The following is a 21,955-nucleotide window of genomic DNA, read 5'->3' as shown; positions in this document are numbered from 1 at the left end:
ATGCATTTTTTTTTAAGGTAACAAGGAGGCAGGACAGGATGAAGCCGACAGAGCAGAAAAAAAATTGAAAGGAAATCTAGCCCTATGTCCTCTCATTTTCCTCCATCTGAAATTCTTTCCCCCTTCCCAGGATTCCTGTGCTTTTACCATCTTTAATGCATAGGTCATTGAAAATTGTATAAAAGATAGAAAGTATCTTGCCTTCTTCCCAAATATAAGGGCCAATGTCCTCCCTTCTATTTCCATACATTAGTATTAAATACATAGGTGTTGTATTTGTGCTTTTTATGTTCTTTCTTTGTATAAACTTTAGTAGTGGGTAGAGAAGAGCTACAGATGAGCCACCTCAGCAAATGGTTGTCTTCCCCTACTGAAAGAGATTGTGAGAAGTTTTATCCCATTCTTGAGATTGCTAATTCACCCATTTCCAAATCAAACCTGCTGTGCAAATTTGCATGCAGTTTTTCCATGGAAGACTTCTTGTTAGCAAACATGGATTCTGTTTGTATACACTCATTCATACATATTTGTTTCTTTGCGTATCAATACTTTGAACTGTATGACACAATATGTTACGCAGTGAATTTGTTTTACTTGGATTTATATAAATGCAGAAGACCCTCTGGCCCCATCTAAGGAACACAAGTGTTACAATATTATTATAATAATCCAAGGCCTTAAGTTTTACAATGTAAAATAAACTACGTAAAGAGAAGATTGAGGCATTGTATTATGCTCTGATAATATTTTTCTCTCAGGTTAAGAGCCCCAATTGCTGGGCTCCTCAGTTCCCAGGAGATATATTTGACAAAACATTTAGTCTTTAAAACCTGATTAGGAAGGAAGGAAGGAAGGAAGGAAGGAAGGAAGGAAGGAAGGAAGGAAGGAAGGAAGGAAGGAAGGAAATTATCAGCCCTCCTTCAAATTTTAGTGGGCCATGAGTCTCCCCATGCAGTTGGGCGCATGCTGCTTGGCCACTCAGCCCCATCCTGTGGAGGACCTGATGTCTTCCATTTGTTCCCGTCCGCGTTACATTTCCTGAGCTCATTCGCAGCTGTCTCCATTATCCACAGCTCTGAACTGATGAGAGGAAGAAAGAAAACGTGTGTTTTATCTGTATGTGAACTGTGAGAAGGTTTCAGGCGGGGCGGTGGGCAGGGACCCATGGCGATAGTGACCCTTGCTGTTGCCTTGCAGGAATGTCAGCTCTGCTGGAGAGGAGGCCCGCAGAAGAATGAGGGAGTGTGATGGCCTGACAGATGCATTGCTGTACGTCATCCAGTCTGCTCTGGGGAGCAGTGAAATTGATAGTAAGGTTTGTCGTCTTTGTCTTTTCAGCAGCAAATGCGGGTATCCAGGGTACATGGGGACTATAAAGAGACAATTTTTTCATGATATTCTTTTTTAAATGCATTGTGAGGAATGTCTTAGCAAAGCATAATTTAGCCCATCCTTTTTTTTTTTTTTTTTTTTTTTTACTGATGAGCTGTTTATTTTAGTGTGCTAAGCATTGTATTTGTGTCTACCTGTGTAGTGTGCACAGGTAAGGATGTTATCCTCTCAATTCAGTTATTGAAGTGGAAGATATGATAGTTTAAGATAGTTTAAGAAGAGTAAATATATCCCATGTAAAGTTCCTTATATTGCTCTGCCAATTTTACCTTAAAATTGGTTTTCAGTACCCAGTATGAGAGCTAATGAGAGTGAGGTAGGCTTAGCAAGCAAACAAGGGGAAAAAAAAAAAAAAAGCCGATTAATAGGCAGCTGTGCAGTAAAAACAACATTATTTCTTCTTTGAAGAGGATCAATGAATGCTTTCAATAACAACAGGCTTAAGGTGCCTCATTATGTCAAGTTTACTTCTCCTAAAATGCTAGGATATGAACAAGCTTCTCCAGAGGTGAAAGGCACTCCCTAATTAAAAAGAAATTAAAAAGAGTCCAAGCATTTACAAATTGAAGATTTGTAATGCATTAAAGTATTCCAGAGAAGAAGAAAAAGGCCAGTTCCTTTTGCTTTCAGTATATGGTGCTAAATTAATTACAGTTGCTGCTCTAGGGCAACCTTGTTCCATTTGCAAACCCCTAGGAATTGCAGGAGAGCAGCCTTTTATGCAGCAAGGTTTTAAAGACCACTGGGTTTGCATTTCCAAATAATGCTTCACAGAGTTGTCTGTGGACCCCTATGGGTTTATAGATTTGAGAGGAATAATCTCCAGAAGTCTCTGGTCACCACCCGAATCAAATAGATGAAATTTGCATGTGAATTCAGGGGAGAGGAATTAAGAGAGGTTCATAGCATGAGGTGCTGGGCTAACAGCATGGCTTTGGTTTTTTTTTTAAAGAAACCAAAAAAGAAAAAAAAATAATAATCAAAACACCCAAAAAATCTCACAACCCGTTAGCCTGTTATCATTTTTCCATTAATAGAAGTTTAGTAGAGGGATGCTTACAACGCAGGCACAACACCTGGTAGCAGGGTTTGGAGCAAACTTGGCTGTCGCCAGCCCCCACTACCCCACACAGGCACTTCCTGCAGAGCAGCCCCCAAACACATGGGTGTTTTTAACTTCATTAGCTCCAGAGTAGCTTAAAAGTAGCTAGAGTAGAAAAACTAGTGAACTTGTACTTGGCCCACTTATGATGAAACTGAAAACAGAGTAAGGGATACAAGGATCCTTGAAAGTCAAGTAGGAGTGGAATCTGTCCAGCTGTGTGGTTAGAACCAGGTTTTCTTGGCTTGTAGGAGTTCACCTTAATAAAGAAGGTGTTGGTTGCATCTGAGCCTTGGAAGGTCAGTTACCAATTTGTAGTTTAAGGTAACATCGTCCTCGAGATGGACTCAGCTTATGTTCTCCACAGAATGAGAATTCTAAGTGCAAAACCTATGATTTGTGAAAAGAAAAATTAAAGTTTAGTATTCCAATCAACAAATGCAAAGCTTCAACTTCAGCATACTATATCAAAAGTAAATAAAATTCATGTTAAAAAAATCAAAGAAGCAAAAATTAATTATGGTCACAGTGATGTTTGCAAAGCTTTCAGTTATGAAAGGTGCACTAAGAACACTTTCTAGACACAGACACACACACGCATACATATTTCTACATGTGTTAATATATTTGGCTGAAATTTCAAATTAGTGCAAGTGTATTGCAAAGTGATGACATTTCATCTATGTTAAAAAATAGATATATAAATATTCCTGCATAGTTGAATCTGAATTTGGCACTGCCTCTGGAACTTGGTGTCATCACAAAAAACATGTGCTGAATGCATACCTGACAGAAGCTCATGTTGTACATGAAAGTAAACGAAGCCCCATCTGTTTGCCTCACTGGTGAATATGGCAGGATATGGTAGAGCTGAAAGCCTCACAGTCATTCCATCCTGGGTTAATGGAGCAAAAGAGCTGGGATGTAGTGGCTATTGCTTTTTGTTTCCATGGAGCATTAGGAACAGTTGATATAAATATAAATAGATAGAGAATGGGGTTTTTAACCATGCTTTCCTTCTGTGCAGAAAATTAAGCTCATATCCTTCTTATTAGGGATAATCAAACCAAAATCGAACCAACTAAATGAGTAGGTTTCACGTCTAAACTGGACTTCTTTCAGACTTGGAGAAATTAGGTTGAATTACGAGTGAATTTTCCTCCACTGGGTCTCATCCATTTATGGATTCCTGCTTGTTTCTTCTGCAGAAGGCACAACCTATTAGGGGGATAAATGTATCCAAGGTATCTGTCTGCAGCCTGGCTGGAAGCAGTAAAAGCAGCAAGACAGATTTCTAGTCCTACTTCTGGGACTGGAGAAACATCATCTGTTCATGCTACAAGTACTTGTACTTGTGAAGTACTTGTGAAATGGAACTCAGATCCCAATTTTATGGCAATTTACGTAGAATTTTTGCCAGTAAAAAAGGTTATTTCTGGTTTTAAAAGGACAGAACCCAGAATCTATTGCCATTTTCTGTTTGTAGCATTTTCTGTTCACTGAGGTGGGAGTTTTCTGACATTTGGACTGTTCAGTGGTTCTCTTGATCACTTTTTACCTTGACATCTGTTTCACATGAGGCTCCAGTATGAAATACAGAACAACTATTAAAAAATGCCCAGAAAAATATTGTCCAAACTACTGATTTGTTACCATAAAAATTTCTAAATCTCTCAACCTGTGATTCCCTGGGGAGCACTTGGAAGTGTGCACATAAGAATTGTGCTGGGAAAATGCACATGCAGAGATAGATGAAATTCCTTCTACTTCATATTCAGAGTGAGCGAGGGGAGGATTTTAATCTTTTTCTGGTTTTCTATATTTTTCTTTTTGTCATGCTTTTCAGACCGTTGAAAACTGTGTGTGCATTTTGAGGAACCTCTCATACAGGCTAGCTGCAGAAACATCTCAGGGACAGCAGATGGGAACAGATGAACTTGATGGATTACTCTGTGGTGATGCCAATGGAAAAGACACAGAGAGTTCAGGGTGCTGGGGGAAGAAGAAGAAGAAAAAGAAATCACAAGATCAGGTAATGAAAGTTGTTTGCAGCTGTGTTGAGAGTAGTTGAAGTACCCTTCTTTTAAAATATAAATAATTAATGCACTGTATTAGAAATTAAATGCAGTACGCATAATATGCAAAACGGTTGCCCTTGTTAATTAGCTGAGAGCTTAAAGCAGAATATGGCTCTGGAGGAATGAAATGTATTTGCTTGAGAAATTGTACGTTGTGGGGTGCACCTGGAAACTGTAGTCATGGGTACACTGTGAACGCCATAAATACCATAAAATGCTCTTTGAAAGGAAGCCATTTCTAATGAAAAGTGTAATCTGCATATACTTTACACTGTACTTCCACAGAGCCACGTGTGTGTAGAAAGGTTTTGATGCAAACAAGCATCAGGCTTGTATATACACACTCACTTGACTCAAAGTTTGTCTTGTACCATGTCTCTACACATTGAGAGAAAACTGTACAGGGCTGAATCAAGTAATAGGAGTGAATGTTAAAAAAACATTTGTATTTTGATATATTTAATGGTGTTACCAAAGAAAAATTGAAAAGCAAAGTCTTGATTACTTCCTCAAGTTATTTGACAGGTTATAATTTTGGATGGGTTGATTTTTAAAGTGTATTTATCTCCTTTTTTTATCCCATTAAGAACTTATGATTTGGGGAATACTGACAATTATGTTGCAGAGAAAAACACTGTTGTATCAGTACACACAGCAAATAGAAATAAGAATGGCTGCTGATTTATGGGCTTTTTCAGACAGCCTGTGCTGGCAGCAGTAAGTTTTCCACCTCTTCCTACACTTACTCACTTTCTTGCATTGTAGTTTATTTCTGTTTCAGATTGCTCAAAGAAAATATTTATTTGAGTCAGCAATTAAGTGCACAGGATATTTGAATAAATGATGTAAACCAGTACTGAAAATATTCCTGAATCCGTAAAGCCAAATTGTGTTAATGTGGAAAAGTTATTACAACATTACTAAGCTAAAACTTGGATACTGAAAATTGCAGCACTTATCACTAGTAAGATTTTCATTTCACCTACTCTTGTGGTTAAACACCCTATCATCAGATAACTTGAATTTATTATGCCCTTTTGTTGGGATTCCTGTATTGGGCTACAGTGAGATTAGAGGTGTCGAAGCAAACTAATTTTACCCCATGAAGTAGTCATCATTCCTGGTACTGAATTAACAGTTCTCACACACTGTGCTTGCAGTTATTCAAAGTGCAGGAGCAAAAAATAGCGTGTCTGGATATGAATGCGTCACACTGCAACTTGGCTTGCTCTTTGATGCTCTGTTTACTAACACATGCACACACACTCACTATCCAAAGTCTTTTTTAAGTCTTCCTCTTCTGTTTCTTGTGTGACTTTTGGATCTCAGATTCGTAATTTTAACTCTGTAGTGTTGACTCTTTCAGTATTCCCATAGGGCCTCTCTGTACTGTAATGCTTCCCTAAATCATTTCCTTGCTCCTCCAGGTCAAAGAACTGAGCTCTTTTGGCCAAATATCTTTACAATGTACATGCTTTTGCCCGCTCCTGGATATTTTTTGTCTGTTTCTATGCATGCTCATTATCAGCATGTTGCATGATAAAGATCTCCTCAGAGCGGTTAGTGTTGGCCTGATGGAAGAGTTTTATATATTTTTTAAAATCCAAAGAACAATATAACTACATGCATATTTTCAGGTTTATGATCAGTAGGCTTTTCTGTGTCAAGGATGTAAATTTACTCTTTCCAGAAGTGATCCTGTTGTGCATAGGATTGCTGTTGTATTACAAGAATCAGAAACATTTTTCTAATGGTGGGGTTTTTTTTCTTTAATCTAATTTCCTTTAAATACACACATCCTACTTCATCTTGCCATATTCAAGTTCTCACATGTGGATATTATTCAGTTCAGGAATTTTAAGGGGGCCCTATGAGACTTCTGCAGGTTATTTTCACCCCATAATCCTCGACTGTTGTTGAACATTCCAAATGATTTGAAGTATATTATCAAATTAATATATTATAAAGCTTACTAGAGTGCCACTAAAAACAACAGCAGAGCAAGACCACTGTGCCATAAACAGCTCTCCCAACTTACCCTCAAAAATGGAAAAGAAAAGCGGTATTTTTCATGTAACCACATTTATATTAATAGCAAAAATAACTCAAACGGTGATAAGGGTAAATGTAAATTTTTGGTCCATTTAGTTTGCAAAAATGAGTACAGATGTTCAAAAATGTTCAGAGGCGCTTGTCCAGTGTGGACACAATTGTCCAATTGTGTAAAAAGATCTGTTCTTTCTGCTTCTTTGTCTTGGTGGTTCCTTTAATACTTTAGAGTTTTATCTTTTCAGGCAAAGCACGGTGCATGGGCACATCTCTGTCAGTTGTGACACTCGGTACAGGGGAGTATAATCCATTCTACCTGTGGTTGCTACATTTTACATCCCCAGAAGATACGCGTTCAGCGTATAGGTATTTTGCACAGAGGTTTTGAATAACAAAATTGCTGTTTCAGTCGTTCTCAGAAGATAAGATGTACAAAACAGTGTGGAGAAAAAAAGGTTCAGATTTTAGTGAATGTAATTTTGGAATTTTCCTATTACACTATTGCTGTAACTTAGTTTCTTCATTATTATGTGTATTTTCTTGAACTCCATTTGTGCAGTTATGAGGTAGTCTTTAATTTTTCAATAAAAGTGTTAGTAAAAAAGTAGTAGCAAAACCAGTGCAGTTGCAGAAGAAAAACACGTGTATCATCTTCGACAAAGGATGTGGATGAAGATGCAGTTTTCCTTACTTAAAAAAAAAATTCCATCACAGAGCAGTAGAGTTTGTTTCTTAAGCCATAAAACAGGAGAAACTTTATATTAAAGTCACTTTCTCAGGGGTTTTCTCTATAATGAAAGTACAAGTTAATTTCCTTGGTTTATGATTTAGGGAGCAAGTATCCCAGTTTTTCTAAGTCCTGTTTCAGTTACTTGAAGGAAAGAACAGAATTGAGTGGTAGTATAAAATGTGTTTTCTTTCCAAGACCTTTCGAGAACAAAGTGGATTTTATTTTTTATTAATGACATCAATTGTCTATAATGGCAACTTCTGTACATCTTGGAATCAAGTAAGAGAGATGTCTTTGTTCAGATCATAGGTCTAATGACACCTTTCAAATTACTTTTCTTGAGGAGTTCCCTTAGGATCACAGGAAACAAGTGTTCTCCACATTTCAGGAAAAAAGGTGGGTGGTGTTAAAAGAGCCCACAATCATTTCGCTAGAGCTGAGAGAGGTTCCTGAGGCAACTGCTTTGTCACACAAATTGAATGTTAAGAGAGGCCCAAACCCTCTGAATTTTTGTGATAAAGTGTAGTTGTAGCACTGGTTTTATCTATGGAAACACGGAAAGCGAAACTTCTGCTTAGGCCTCAGGAAAAACAAGTGAAACTCACCCGACTTCAGTCTCAAACCCCTAGGACTGTAATTCTCTGTTGTTCTGTTAGTTTTTCTCTGCTGCTTACCTGTGATCAGCTGGTACTGAACCCTCGTCCCAATAAACTCTCCAGCCACAGACCCCTTCATCTCCGGCTAGGACATTGTAGCCATCAACCTTTCTGCCTTGTATTTTGTCACTCTTCAAATGGAAACTGATTATTCCACTGCTGAATGTGTTCATGCTGCTGGCATGCTCACTGCTGCCCACAGGTTTATTCTTTGAGCTGTATGAAAAATGAGGATTATGACAAAAAGCTGTTAGGACAAATCAGGTGTACAGTCCAACTTCAGTAAAAAACTGCCGGAGAGTTATCATTAATCCTTATTTTATTTCTTGTTATGCAGCCCTTTATGTATACATGTGGCGCAATTTCATTTCTTTTCCTTTCTTCTCTAAGAAAAACATGCTGACTTCTGGGCTTCATGCTCATCTCAAGTTCCCCATCTGTGATCATTCTTGTCAAACCAGAATCTAGCCCAAAATCTGTTTTTTGATTGGAAGTGACACTTCTGAAACGAGCCTGACCTTCTTTTTCACCTTCTGTCGGGAGCCTTAAGGTACAACAGCAACATTTCAAGTTATTTATCATTAAGAATTGACTGGCACACCTCTTTAGCATGCTTGCTAAATGGCCTATAAATTCTTCTATCTAGGTGAAATAGCAGGTTTAAGGCAATAGTATTTCAAAAAGCATAAAAAATAAACCTGCCAGATGTGTCTTTTCTTGTGGTGACTCCACTATTTTGCCAAGTACATTTCATACTCTCCAAAGCCTACCAAGCTAATAAGCACAGAAACAGAGAAATGGTGGCAGCCCCTGGGTTTAACCAGTAACTTGAACTGTGATTAGGGATGAATGGCTGTGTTGCCAATGCGCCCTTGCTCAGAAAGAATGTTACTTCCACTTGTTGCTTCCTCATCTTGCACAAGGTGGTTATGTCAAATGTTGAGTAGCAAGCATCAACTATCTTGAGCGGTTCCTTACAGAGCTTTTTGAAAACCATTTCTGCTTTCTTGTTTGCCTACACAGCGTCTTCCCCGATACTCTCTGAGCCTCTCAGTGTCATGTAGCCAATTTGTTTTCAAAGTCAAAACTGCAGGGTTATTAAATATATTTTGTATTTGTCAGTTTGTGGAATATACTGCAAAGCCAGTTAGCTTCAGCTTTCTGTGGAGAGGTCATGCAGTGATATGCTGATGTGCCAAGGACTGTTTCCCAGCTTTAACTCCACCCGTCTCATTTGGGAAGGGTCTATTTTTAAGCAAAGAGAAAATGCACAAACTGATTTTTTAATTTTTCTTAGCTAAGCATAATATTAAGAAGTTGAATAAAGGCATTGACAATTATTTTAAGAGTGTAATGTATAATGTAAAGTACCATTTTGATTTATTAATACCTGAGATGAATTATAATGATTCAATACATTGAAATGTTTTGAAAGCATTTCAAACACCTTTCCTATAATTTGTAAATGTTGTTGCATCGCACTTGGAAGGGTACCATTATTTATGCAATGAGCTCTGCTCTCTCCCACCGTTCTCCTGTAGTCCCTGTGTCAGTTAACACCTGCATTTATATTCACCATCCTTATTTAGGCATGGATATCTAAACTGAAGTTCACCTTGTTGTAAATAGTGGTATTCCTGCCTGCTTAGTCAGCTGCACGGATTCTGGTATCAATCTCTGTGACTTGGGTGTATTTTTGTTGCTGAAATTCTGATTTCTGCTCTTGACAGCCTTGGCCAATTCACCTCTTGGACAAAGGTGTCCAAAAGAGGTTATTGGACTGACATGTCTAGGGAGAGCTGGTAGAGACTGTCACAGCCACTAAGATACGCAGGATGAGATACCGCTGTCTTCTTTGGGGATCTCTTCATTCAAAAGTCTTTGGCATTTCAGAAATGGTTTTAATAAGCACTGTGTAATTGCTCATATGAATTTTGTCACTGCTGCTTCAAGGAGCATAGCTACAGTGTTGTCAGACTATCCCAAATGTCTATGATAATTGGAGGGAGGTCTGGGTGGTTTTAGGTATTGCTGGGGTTTGTTTTAACTTTTTCCTTTATTTTTTTAATAGTGGTATTTTGTACAGAGTGGGGGAAGTATTCATATGTAATAATTCATATGTTGTTTTATCACAGGAAAATCTACTGTCATGTGATTCCTATTTAAAAGCAATACCCACCAATTTGAGGTTGTTATTAATACAAACCCCAAAATTTGCAGAGCTGAGTTGAAGCCCTCCCCAGGTATTTAGTACAATTGCACTATAAATATGGATTTACTTTCATTAAAATGGGAAAGGTGGTGGTAGAAAATCTGTTGTGCGGCACAGGAGAGCACCTCAGTGAGTGATCTTTTTCTCCTCTCAAAGTTTCTTGCAATTATGAAAATTTGGAAATTTTGTTAGAGTACTCTTACTATCAAAACTCTGTTGCTCTTAAAAGGTCTTGATATTAGGCTTTTTCTTGACTTTCATCCTTTTTTTGTACCAGTCTCGGGAAATGAGAGATTTGTATCTCACCCACGTAACAAGCAGTTTGTCAGCTTCAACCACAATATATGTGGGTAATTTCAGCTGAGGGAGGGAAGCCTGGAAGGAATATTTGTCTATGCCTTTTTTTTTTCTCCTTAGTATAAGCTAGGAAGAGTAATTGCATGTTGTCCTCTTTTTCAGAGGCTCCTACTGCAGCCTCAGTCTATTTCAAATAGACCTTCCTGATCATTCCTGATGGGCTGCAACAGTACAGTAACTCCTCCAATAATTTACTGGGTAGAGGTGTTTACTGGGTGAGGGTGCTGCCTCAGCTCATTAATATTTAGCAATGCAAACTGCAAAGCAACTTCTGCCATGCCTTAACAGCTGTTTTAGGTATGGACTCTAATACCACTTGGGGAATTTTTTTTTTATTTTTTCCTCAGACAACTGATGTTGATGAAATACAAAATAAATGAGTGAAAATCAGGCAAATCTCCATTGCAATAGCTTGTTTGCTTACCTGTGTCAGTTCTGCGTGCCCTGCGACAGTTGGGCTGTCCAGCTTCAGGCGCTGGTCTCAGCTACACAAAAGACACCAGAAGCCTCTGAGCCCTGCAGTGAAGAGGCTCCACAGGCACAGCAGGTGGTGTGGTTTAACCCCAGTCAGCAGCCGAACCCACGCAGCCGCGCTCTCAGTGGGGCTGGGGCGAAGAAGAGTGAAAGTGAGAAAACGCGTGGGTGGGGGTAAAAGCAGTTTAATGAGGAAAGCAAAAGCCCCACATGCAAGCGAAGCAAGGAAAGGAATTCATTCACCACACCCCATGGGCAGACATGACCACTTCCCATTTTCAGCCATCCCCAGGAAAGCGGGGCTCCATCAGGCATAACAGGGATTTGGGTAAACAAACCCCATCCCTCCAAATGTCTTCCCCTCCTTCTTCCCCCTTATAGCCTTATATTCTGAGCGTGACACCGTGTGGTGTGGAATGTCCTCTTGGTCAGTGGGAGTCACCTGGCCTGGCTGTATTCCCTCCCAGCTCTGCATCTCCATTCTCCTCGCTGGTGGGGTGGGATGAGAAGCTGAAAACGCTGTTGTCAGTGTTACTCAGCAGTGGCTAAAACATCCCTCGGTTATCAACGCTGTTTCCAGCACAAATCCAAAACATGGCTCCACACCAACTACTGTGAAGGTAATTACCCCAGCCAGAACCAGCAGGGCATGGTGAGCAGTGACACCCTCCCTGTGCAGCCACTCAGCTGCTCTGGGCACACCCACCACATCTCAAGAGCAGCGCAGGACCATTTCCACTGAATTTCCTGTGCTTTCTCTCCGCGTGCATGTGTGGTTCCAAAGGTTTTTGTCATTATTACGTGGACTCTGAGGCATCACAGCATCTTGGGGAGGTCTTCCCTCACAGCTGGTGATAAATTAGTGCAATCATGCTGAAAGTGAGTTGCAAGAAAGGCGGGGGAATGCAGTAATTTGTCTCTTTTTTTTTTTTTTAATGTTTTCTCATTACTGGGCAGAATGGCAAAACAACATTAAATATTAATTTATCTGCTAGATAATTTCTAGTGCTTTATATGTACCAGCACAGCATGAACATGTATATAGGGCTCTATTTATATCAGCTGATTTTCACTAGTCCTTGGGATCATAAGAGTATAAAAAGCTGAGCATAAAAAAAAAAATTATACCCCCACATAGGCATAATACCCCCTCATATGGGTAGATCTGATACATTTGAAGCATTTCATGTGCTTTGTCCTTGAAATAATATACCCTGTGCAAGCCCTCTTCAGTTGCATAATGCATAATTCGTGCGAGTTGGAATGAGACAAGCGAAGACTTCAGTTGGTGCCCTTGGACATCAGAAGTCATTAATTGGTGGATTTACTAAGGTACAGAACCCAAACCTGGTGTGAGGTCAGATTTGACCTGTAAGATATGTTTTTCATTTGTTTTCAAAAAAAAAACCCCAAAAAACTGACAGTGTAAATGATTGAATTCGGAGAGTTAAAATAAGAAGCAGGCTTTAATGTATTTTTTATGAGCCGAAAAGAAATAATTTCTGGTAAGACTGGTGATTTATAAGGAGGAAAAAGAAGAACTGAGTCACACGCACTAAAAACAATCTATTGGTTTAAAGGAAGAACTATATTAAAAATTTCAAAGACACAGCCCCATAATAGTGTCATCTGAAGGCATTGTTTCTCCAGAAGGCATTTGTCCTCTGCTTTCTCAACCATCACTGGGCATTGCTATGCCAATTCTTTTAAACTATGATAACGTTTGTCCAGCCTGGTGAGTTTGACATCTGAGCTGCTTTCTGCTTTCTGGTAACTGCTCATTTGTATGAAATGGTTCCTCTAGCTTTCCACTTTGGTGTTTGTTCTGCTTTAATTTAGAAAAAAATAGTGGGTTTCATTCCTAAAGGTATTAATCACACGAAATGTTGAAATTGTATTAGTTGTTCTTAGGGAAGACTTGATTGATTGTCCCTTAAAATATATGTATTTTATTTTTAAAGTTAGTGTAAATAAAATTATGATTGATACTTTCTGAAAACTAGAGGTTCTAGGTCTTTCCCAGTGCAAGTATTATTGTACAGTCATAACTAGTTAAATTAACTGTTGGAGATTTGAACCAGGAGTTAATTTGACTTATGGTATATTTGTATATTTAGTAGATGTTTAATGTTATGGGACAGATTTTTTGTTTATATAGACCCAGTAATCTCTAACCCAAGGTACTAAAATGTTTACTTTTTATTGTATTACACAATGTGGACATGTCAGAGGTGTAAGAAAAGAAATTTTATAAAAAAGTTATGGCTTGTTCTTAACAGTGGCATTAGTGCCATGAATTATTAAAATATCTTTATCTGTACAAAACAAAATATACAATAAATATATAAATAGATTATAATTAAAATTTTTATTGAAAGTGCATTCCACATCTTAATTTTGTTTAAAAGTGAAAAAGAAAGTCTCTATATTTTCCTTTGAGATGTTCCATACGTACGTGTAAATGTTATGTGCTCCAGTGGAGAGGAGTATCCCTGTCCTCCTGGAATAAAGTATTTATTTCTGCTAAGAGGGGCTTTGTGCAATAACCTACCCATTGTTCAGGATTAAATACTGCACATTTTGGATATCAGAATTGGGTTGTTTTTCATGGCAAAACTCTGTATGTGATGAGAGGCACAGTGTGCTTTGTGAGAGCTGGTTCTACCGATTGCATTGGAGTCTCGGGCCACGCAGCTGGCTGGCTGAAGACCTCCTGCACTCTCATTGGGAGAAGCCAGAAGTTGTGCAGTTGAGGAAGACTTGTCACACATGTGCCTTTCACGGGATAGGGGGCTCGTGGCCGTGAATGATTTAGCTTTCCATAGTAGCATTCTGCGTTGTTTTTCCCTGTCATGGGAAGAGAGAATGTGGAGAACTGAGAAGGATGTGAAAAGAAAATTTCTTCTCCCCATGCAAGTTCTAGATTGGCCTCTTAAGATAACATTCATTGGGCTTCTGTTCCCACACAAAAAAAATGCATGCAGTGAAGTGTTTTTGTTATGTCAGCTAGCTAAAACATTGGGATTTCTGCCAATCTTGTAGCTTGTCTATAAGGAATGTTGAGTAGGAAATTTGGTTCCTCCATGAAGAATCACACGATGTACAAAAATTGAGAACATCTGTTTATAGGCAGATGCCTTCACAGATGTTATAGTTTCAACTGAAGCAATTCTCAAATGTATTTCAGTGTTCCTTGCTGACAATCTGATTTGTGCTTTCCAACAGTGGGATGGCGTAGGACCTCTCCCAGACTGTGCAGAACCACCCAAAGGAATCCAGATGCTGTGGCACCCGTCAATAGTCAAACCCTACCTCACACTTCTTTCTGAGTGCTCAAATCCAGACACGCTGGAGGGGGCAGCAGGGGCACTGCAGAACTTGGCTGCTGGGAGCTGGAAGGTAGGAGTATTAACCCAATACCTATTTCCTCTTCAGTTCTGAAACCACGCTGCAGCTGACAGCAGGTTGGTGATATAAATGTATCTAATTGCTTCCGGTAGTGGAATAACCATCTGTTCTCAAAGAACTACCTGAAGTCAAATTTGACATAGTATTTCAAGTCCTAGGTAGTCATATCATAGCAAATGTCAGCATACAGCAGCAAAGATCACATCAGTCAAGTCAAGTATGAAAAATTGCCAGTTAAAACCGATATCCAAATGTGGAGAATGAGGAGAAGCAGTTCTTTATGAACCTGAGCGACAGAGCCATGAAAAATGAGCCAAAAATGCTACCGGTGGCAATCAAATGAAACCATATTGTTTTGTCACTGCAGACACTGTTGACATTCTGACCCTTAGGAGAAGCCAGGGCACAGCAGAACAAGATATAAATGGTGACTCCGGCACAACTAATCTTAGCACCTACTTTTTTTAAAAAATAAGGCATTATTAAAATGCATTCGTAATATGATTCATTATATATGATGAGTGAGGAAATGTGTAGTCAAGGCACTCAACTCTAGCTAATCTGATTTTTCAATTATATTAAAAAGCACCATTTCTCATTCACGTATTATTTGCAATATGTCGAGTAAAAAATTTAAGAAAATACTTGCAAGTTCAAACAGATCGGTAAAATGCAAGACAACATTGAATTTTGTTTATTTTTTAGAGCAACTTTCCTGATGGTAAACTGGTTTAATTGGGTGAAAGTACTAACTGTCTAATCCTATGGTGTAACTATAATGCACTGATTTTAAATTAGCTCTCAGCAGAAATTGTTCTCATTTACAATGAAAACAGTCATGTATGGGGAAGTGCACTGATCAAAGTTGTGTCTCAGAAGGTATTCTGTTGGGTTTTAAGCAGTTGCACATTTGTATGTGATATGTGAATACCAATTTAATTAGGCATTCATTTTGAAATATTAGCACTGACACTAAGAAATTTTCTTTTTCCCATAAAGTTTTATTGGAAGTTGGGTTGGCACACTGACTAGCTCTTCCAAGACATGTGGTGTTTTGTTGGGTTTTTTAATAGTTGTGTTCACCAGACTTAGTCTTTGACTGTTGCATTCAGTGGCATGTAAAATGATTTAACAAAGTATCTGTTCAGTGATTTTTGTGGAATGTAAGCGCTGTGCCTGAAAATCATTATGGTTTTATTACTCTCATGTTGTAGACTGCTTCAGATGGTGTAATCCTGGCAGAGAAATGCAATAAATGTGTTCTATCCATCTGGGAATGGGTGTAGTCCTGGTCCAAATGAGAAAACAATGCATGCGTGTTTGCCAGGACTAATAGAAGTGCTAAAATCCAAGTGGTGTCCCTTCTCCCATTTCTAATAAATCTGTATACCTGTCATCCTTTAGTTGGCAGGAGTGTACAGGGAGAGGAAGCGAGGCTCTGCAGAGCTCTTTGGCAAGTGCTGGCTTAAAAAAACTGGTTTTGGACTTTAATACTATCTGTGCTGATACCATGAGAAAAGCTGAGTTGTTCTCATTGCTCTATTTTTCTAAAGACTCACCAATTCTATTACAAGGGATGTGCAGACACAGAATGAATATCCTTAATTTCACATGTCATACTAGCCATTTTTGTGAGGGGAGTAATCCTCTTTGGGGATTACATAAGCATTGATGTTTCCACCTTTTGACCTCTCCTTTCCACTGCTGCAGTCCAGATACAAAATGACTGAAATAAAAGATAGAAAACTCTTAAAATAGGTTATTCTTAAGGGAAATTATAATTTTTTTAGTTCCTCCAACAAATGGTAATTGTATAAAGAATGGAATTTTTTTTTTTACTTGAATTCTTTCAAGAGGAACTTTATGATGGACTGAAAGAGAGAAGAGTGAACTGTATGGAGATAAACAATGTTGCTATTAATAGTAATAGCAAGAGCAGTTGTGGGCTTTTTCCAATTATCATTTTTTTAATGCCAGGAGAATCGCAGACTATAGAGGCACCCAGCCTACCAGGTGTGCTCACACACTACTGAAGATACAGTCTCTTCTGGAAAAACATACAATGCAGTTGATATTATGCACTTGCATAATTCTTTCCTAGCTGTTTCACCCTTTTGGTTCCTCTGGTGCAAAGCTGTCTAATCCTCTTGGGTGGCCAAGAGGTAATATTTTTAACACAGGCAGTGCTTAGCCAGTGCTATTATGGAGGGAAAGGGAGCAGATAAAAGGAAGCCTGAGTAATTTTGAAAAAATAAAAAGTTGTGTAGGGGATTTAGATAAATGTCTGCCACTAGAATTAACAGACGGTATGGGTATAAATCCCCTAGGCTACTTTGGAGAACTTCAGGCACAAAAAGAAAGCAGCAGTATGTAGCTTTAAGGATTAATAGCTCAGAAAGGCTGAAAGTTTTCATTATTTCAGGGAATATAGTTTCTCGGGGATACACACACATAAAATCAACACATGCACATGGTGAAGCGTAATCTGTAGGACATTTTTAGCACTGCTTCAGTTGCAGGAATTCCTTCTAAAGCCAAATACTAACATAAAAGAAAAAAGTGTGACATTTATGTACAATTTTTCTATGTCAAAATGAAACACTTTAAACTAAAGTCTTGACATATATTACCCATCTGCAAAGTAAAACTTGGGAGTTCTTTATAATGACTAATGAAATCTTTGGTCAGTGCAATTATAATTAGACAAAGCGCAGTCTGTAACAAATCAGAAAAGGAGCATCTTGGTGGCAAATATATTCAGAGACCCAAATGAAGTAAAACAGTAAAACACCAATACTGATTTTGAGGTATGAGGAAGAATATTTGCAATGTGAAAATTAAATCTGGCATAATTTATGACTGCGTATCTTGACTTTGGTGTATATTCTGGTTCTGAAAAGGATTGACAGCTTATATACAAAGCAGAACTCATTTTGGAAGAGGCTATTTCAGATAAACACGGACATTTGTTCCTCTTGCTGTTCTGCATCAAGACATCACATAAGGAGGACACTGGTATTGGAATCTGAAGGAGAACTACCCCGTCATGGAAAATAACATGCATGTCCTCACAGAGATATCTTTTTGTTCATGTGCTTACTTGGTGCATCTATGAAAAACAGGATTGGCCCTGCTGGAATAATACCTGTGGAGACTGCCAAATACGTAAGTCTTTTGGAAAGACTGGACAAATTAACATTTTCCACATCACTGCCAGGGTATCACATTGCCTAAGGTCTAAGTGCTGCCCTGTACAGTGATCTGTGACACCAGCAGGAGGTCACTGCATGTCCCCCTCCTGACAGGGTTGGTGGCTGCCAGTAATGCACGCTCCAGGCACAGTGCTGCTACCTGACAGCACTGGGGCAGCTGTCAGCTCTGCATCTGTGCCCACCTACCACCTTCTGCAGAGCTCAGCTGCTACGTGGGACTGGAAGGGTTGCTGTTTTAGAGAAGTCATTACTTCCCAAAACGTTTTATCCCATCAAATCATAACCATGATGATTTTAGAGTGTTCTGAACATCCTGCAGACAGAGGGAGCAACACGTGAAAAGCGTGGCTATTGGGTTTGACTTTGCTTCCTCTCATTGCTGCTCTAAGAGTTTGGGGTTTTTTCAGAGAATAGGCTTTTTTAATTATACTTAATATGAACTTGAATATTAAAGCTGCTTAGAAATATGAAATAATAAAAACTAGGGAAACACTTTGCTCATCAATCTTAGCTGAAGTTTTCCCTGAACAAATAAGGTTTGAGACGTGCCTTTGGAAGCAGTGCAAGCTCTTTATTTCCCATTAGGTATTAACTTTCTCTGGGAGCTCTGTTATTTTTCTTTGCCACTTAATTTGGGTTTAACCAAATTTGTGCAAAAATGTGGAATAAGAAAAAAGGAGACTTTCTGACTCCCACAGCTCTATTCTGAAGACAATTGCCTGCTCATTAAGAAGTCTTCCCCACTATAACTCTTCAAACCAGAAGTTCTTTCTGCAACCTCATATAATTTTTTTTATTTTAATGCCTTGAATTGAAAAAATTACATGGTTTAATATTACAAGAGTGATCCTGTGAAAGATGATCTTTTTACATGTAGTCTGGCATTAGTACTTCTCCTCAGATGGTGAAAATAAAAGTCGCAAGTTCTTTTTAGTTTTCACCTTGGTCAATTGGCTATTAACACATTAAATCTCCTGAGCCTGTAAAAAGTTATATGCAAAATGTCCTCGAGTTAACAATGTCAAGCATCCAAGGTTATGTCCCTTCTGAATAAAATTACCCTCTCAGGAAGAAAGGAAGTTTTAGGATATCTGATATTACTGTGTCGGTGTGTATGTAACTGACAGCTGAAGTTAGGCTGAAATCAGTTTATCTGCCAGACGTTACTGCAATATTGCAACACCCGTTGCCCTGAACTCAGAGAATCATGAAAGATCTGAGGTTAGCAGAGACCTCTGGAGGTCATCTGGTCCAACCCCCTGCTTAAGCAAGGCCGCCTAGAGGCAGTTGCCTGGGACCATGTCCACATGGTTTTCTGAATGTCTCCAAGGCTGGAGACTCTACAGCCTCTCTGGGCAACCTGTGCCAGTGCTCAGTCCCCCTCACAAGTGAAAAAGCAACTCCTGCTGTTCTGCAAGTCCTGTGTTTCACACACTTCCCATTGCCTCTTGGTCCTACATTACCTTTTCTGTTACATGCAGCTGGTAATGCAGTTTTTTCACCACAAGTGGCATTTCCTTAGTTTTGTCAAACCCTTAAAAATAATTTCTTCATTCATATGATCCTTTAAAAAAAAAAAGAAATACTATCATGACTTACATAGGCTGTACCTATCTTTTAACTCCAGGAAAGATTTACTATATTTCTTCTGGCACCACAGTGGCTTACATTGGAACAGACAGCACACCTGCTCAGAGCCTTGGTTAGTCCCTTCTGTGCTCTCAGTCTTCTGTCTCAATTACTTTACAGGCGTCATGAACTCCCTCATCTGCTTTAATGACAGGATGGCCAACTTCCTTTTCCACGCTATTGCTGATACAGGCCAGGATGCCCTTGGCCTTCTTGGCCGCCTGGACACACACTGGGTCGCGTTCAGCCACAGTCACCAGCACCCCCAGGTCCTTTTTCTCTGGGCCACCTTCCAGTCACTCTGCCCCCAGCCTGTAGCGCTGCCTGGGGTTGTTGTGATCCAAGGGCAAGAGGCATTAGGTGCCTCAGCCTTTTCCTCATCCGCCGTCACTGTGTTTCCTCCTGCATCCAATAAAGGATTGAGATTCTCCTCAGCCTCCTTTTTGTGGGTGCTGTATTTATAGAAATATTTTTGTTGTCTTTTATAGCAGTAGCCAGATTAAGTTCTAGCTGGACTTTGGCCCTTCTGATTTTGTCCCTGAAACCTCAGGACCTCCATGTAGTCCTACTGAGCTCCCTTCTTCCAAAGGGCAGGAAAAATCTGTTCATTTTTTCCTGAGCTCCAGCAGAGCTCTTTGTTCAGTCAGGCTGCTGCTCCTCCCCACCGACTCATCTTTTAACATACAGGGATGACTTGGTCCTGTCAACAACAGGAACAACCTTTTAAGATTTCCTACTTGAAGAATGTCTAGGTTTCCTGGACTTCTTTGCCCTTCAGTACTGTCTCCCAAGGTACTCTGTGAACCAGTCTCCTACATGGGCCAAAGTTTGTCCTCTGCAAGTCCAAGGTAGCAGTTCTGCTGACCCTCCTCCTTTCTTATCCTTTGACTATAACTTGAGGCGCAAGGGCTGAGGTCAGCATCAGTCTCATGAAACTGTAGCATTCCTTGTCTGGTTCTTTCTAGCTCCTCTCCTTTCTGTTCCACGTTTGATCACACTCAGCAGGGAATGAGGAGGCTCTTTGGTTCGACTACTGAATGTCCTGCCTTTGATCCCTAATATGCAGGTACAATACACATGTGAATGGGATTTATGGGTCATTGGCCCGATCTCTTGAGATAGGCTAGATGCTATCTTGGCCTTTGTTCCTTAGACAGGCAACTGCATTTATTTTGATAATTCCATGCTAGGGAAATCTGACTCTCATAGGAGCAAGAGTTCCATTAAGTAAATTATTAGATAAGGAAACTGAAAGCATAAAAGGGACCAATTTAGACGCAAGGTCAGTGCAACTGCTTCAAAGAGTAGCATGAGAAAGAGTTTCAAGCTCCTTACCATCCAGACACTTGAAGATAATGAGTAATTATTTTCTAAAGCAGCAGACCTCTAGGTTATCAATCTTCTCTTATCAGGCAAGGACATATTGTGGGTTCCTTGCCAGACTTTCCTGATGACTCCAGTTATTTATGTATTAACCCTTTGAAATTTCATCAGACTGTTCCTGGAGAAAGTGATTTTTTTGATTACAGTGAAAAGGCTTACTTTCTATGTAATCAACAAAGTCAAATTTTTAAATAGGAAATTTATTCTGTCAGGAATTCTTACCTGGGTAGAAACACCTCATAAATGAGGCAGCATCAGTTGTTAAAGGGAGATGTATTGGCTCTAGAGGACAGAAGGCAAAATTGAAGGGGCAGGACAATATTTAAAAAGCAAGACTGGCTGCTGCAAACACTTGTATCATAGACATCATGAGGAAATCACCATAGATATCTGTATGTGGAATGGTAGAACAGTGGCTTCATGTTGTAATCCTTTACTATAAGTTTTCTTCCCATTAGATGTGCCACTTTTGTCCCAAATATTTTCTTTTAATTATATTAGTTACGATGTTCTGAAAACTGATTATAAAAGTTCTCAGATCATTTTGGAAACACAAGTACCTGTTTGTACTGCAGAACCAAGAATGATGAGCTGCTAGAACAGTTCCTTATCACTTTTACCTTCCTGTTTTAGATAACTTCTGTTAACACTGTTTTATTTTTCTCTAGTTCATGTATTTAACTTTGTATCTTTACCCACTGGATTTTTTTCCTTTCTCTTTAAGCTTGTCTAAGGGTATCAAGCAAGAGAAGAGTAACTAGTTAATATTTTTCTCTTGTCCCAGCACAGAGATATAGAGAACTTGCTGGTAGTATACCAGATAGGATCATTTCTGAGAACAGAATGCTGCAATCAGGGGCAGAAAGTCTTTGGGAGGTCTCTTTCTGCTCTCTTCAGAAACTGCAGAAAGCTAACCAAGATTTCAGAGCTTTGCTCTTTGTCAGGTGATGGACTTCTTAGGGATCCCAACAGTTATTTGAGTAAAGAAGATCAGTAGTTTTTTAATATAAAAATATTTTCTTTTTTTCTTTCCTAAAAGGTATATTACATTGAGTCTGATCAGACAGAAAGAAATATTAATCTTTTATTGATTGAGCTTTTATGTATTGATTGATAATCATTGATCTTTGATTATTCAACATGCAGTTCTCTTTCGACTACTCACCACTACTTTACTATTGTTAGCATGGACTCTTTCTCAGCCTTTCCTAGCAGACTTCATGTCTCTCTAATCTTCCTGGCACTCTAGTTTGCTGAGTAATTTAGTTTGCTT

General features: G+C 39.0%; 1 protein-coding gene across 7 annotated transcripts in view; it reads left to right on the top strand.

Annotated features, from left to right (window-relative positions):
* Positions 1-21,955, top strand: part of CTNND2 (catenin delta 2) — a 641,697-nt gene that overhangs the window by 543,982 nt on the left and 75,760 nt on the right. For all 7 annotated transcript variants that reach the window (XM_040063932.2, XM_040063957.2, XM_040063974.2 and 4 more), the window contains 3 exons: positions 1,198-1,315; positions 4,341-4,526; positions 14,276-14,449. In XM_040063932.2, the coding sequence (XP_039919866.1) occupies positions 1,198-1,315; positions 4,341-4,526; positions 14,276-14,449 (478 nt within the window). The remainder of the gene's footprint in view (positions 1-1,197; positions 1,316-4,340; positions 4,527-14,275; positions 14,450-21,955) is intronic.

The sequence above is a fragment of the Hirundo rustica genome, chromosome 1 (assembly GCF_015227805.2).
Source record: "Hirundo rustica isolate bHirRus1 chromosome 1, bHirRus1.pri.v3, whole genome shotgun sequence".
NCBI lineage: Eukaryota > Metazoa > Chordata > Aves > Passeriformes > Hirundinidae > Hirundo > Hirundo rustica.
Note: the sequence above shows the minus strand (reverse complement) of the source record. Positions and strands in the feature narration are given on the sequence as shown.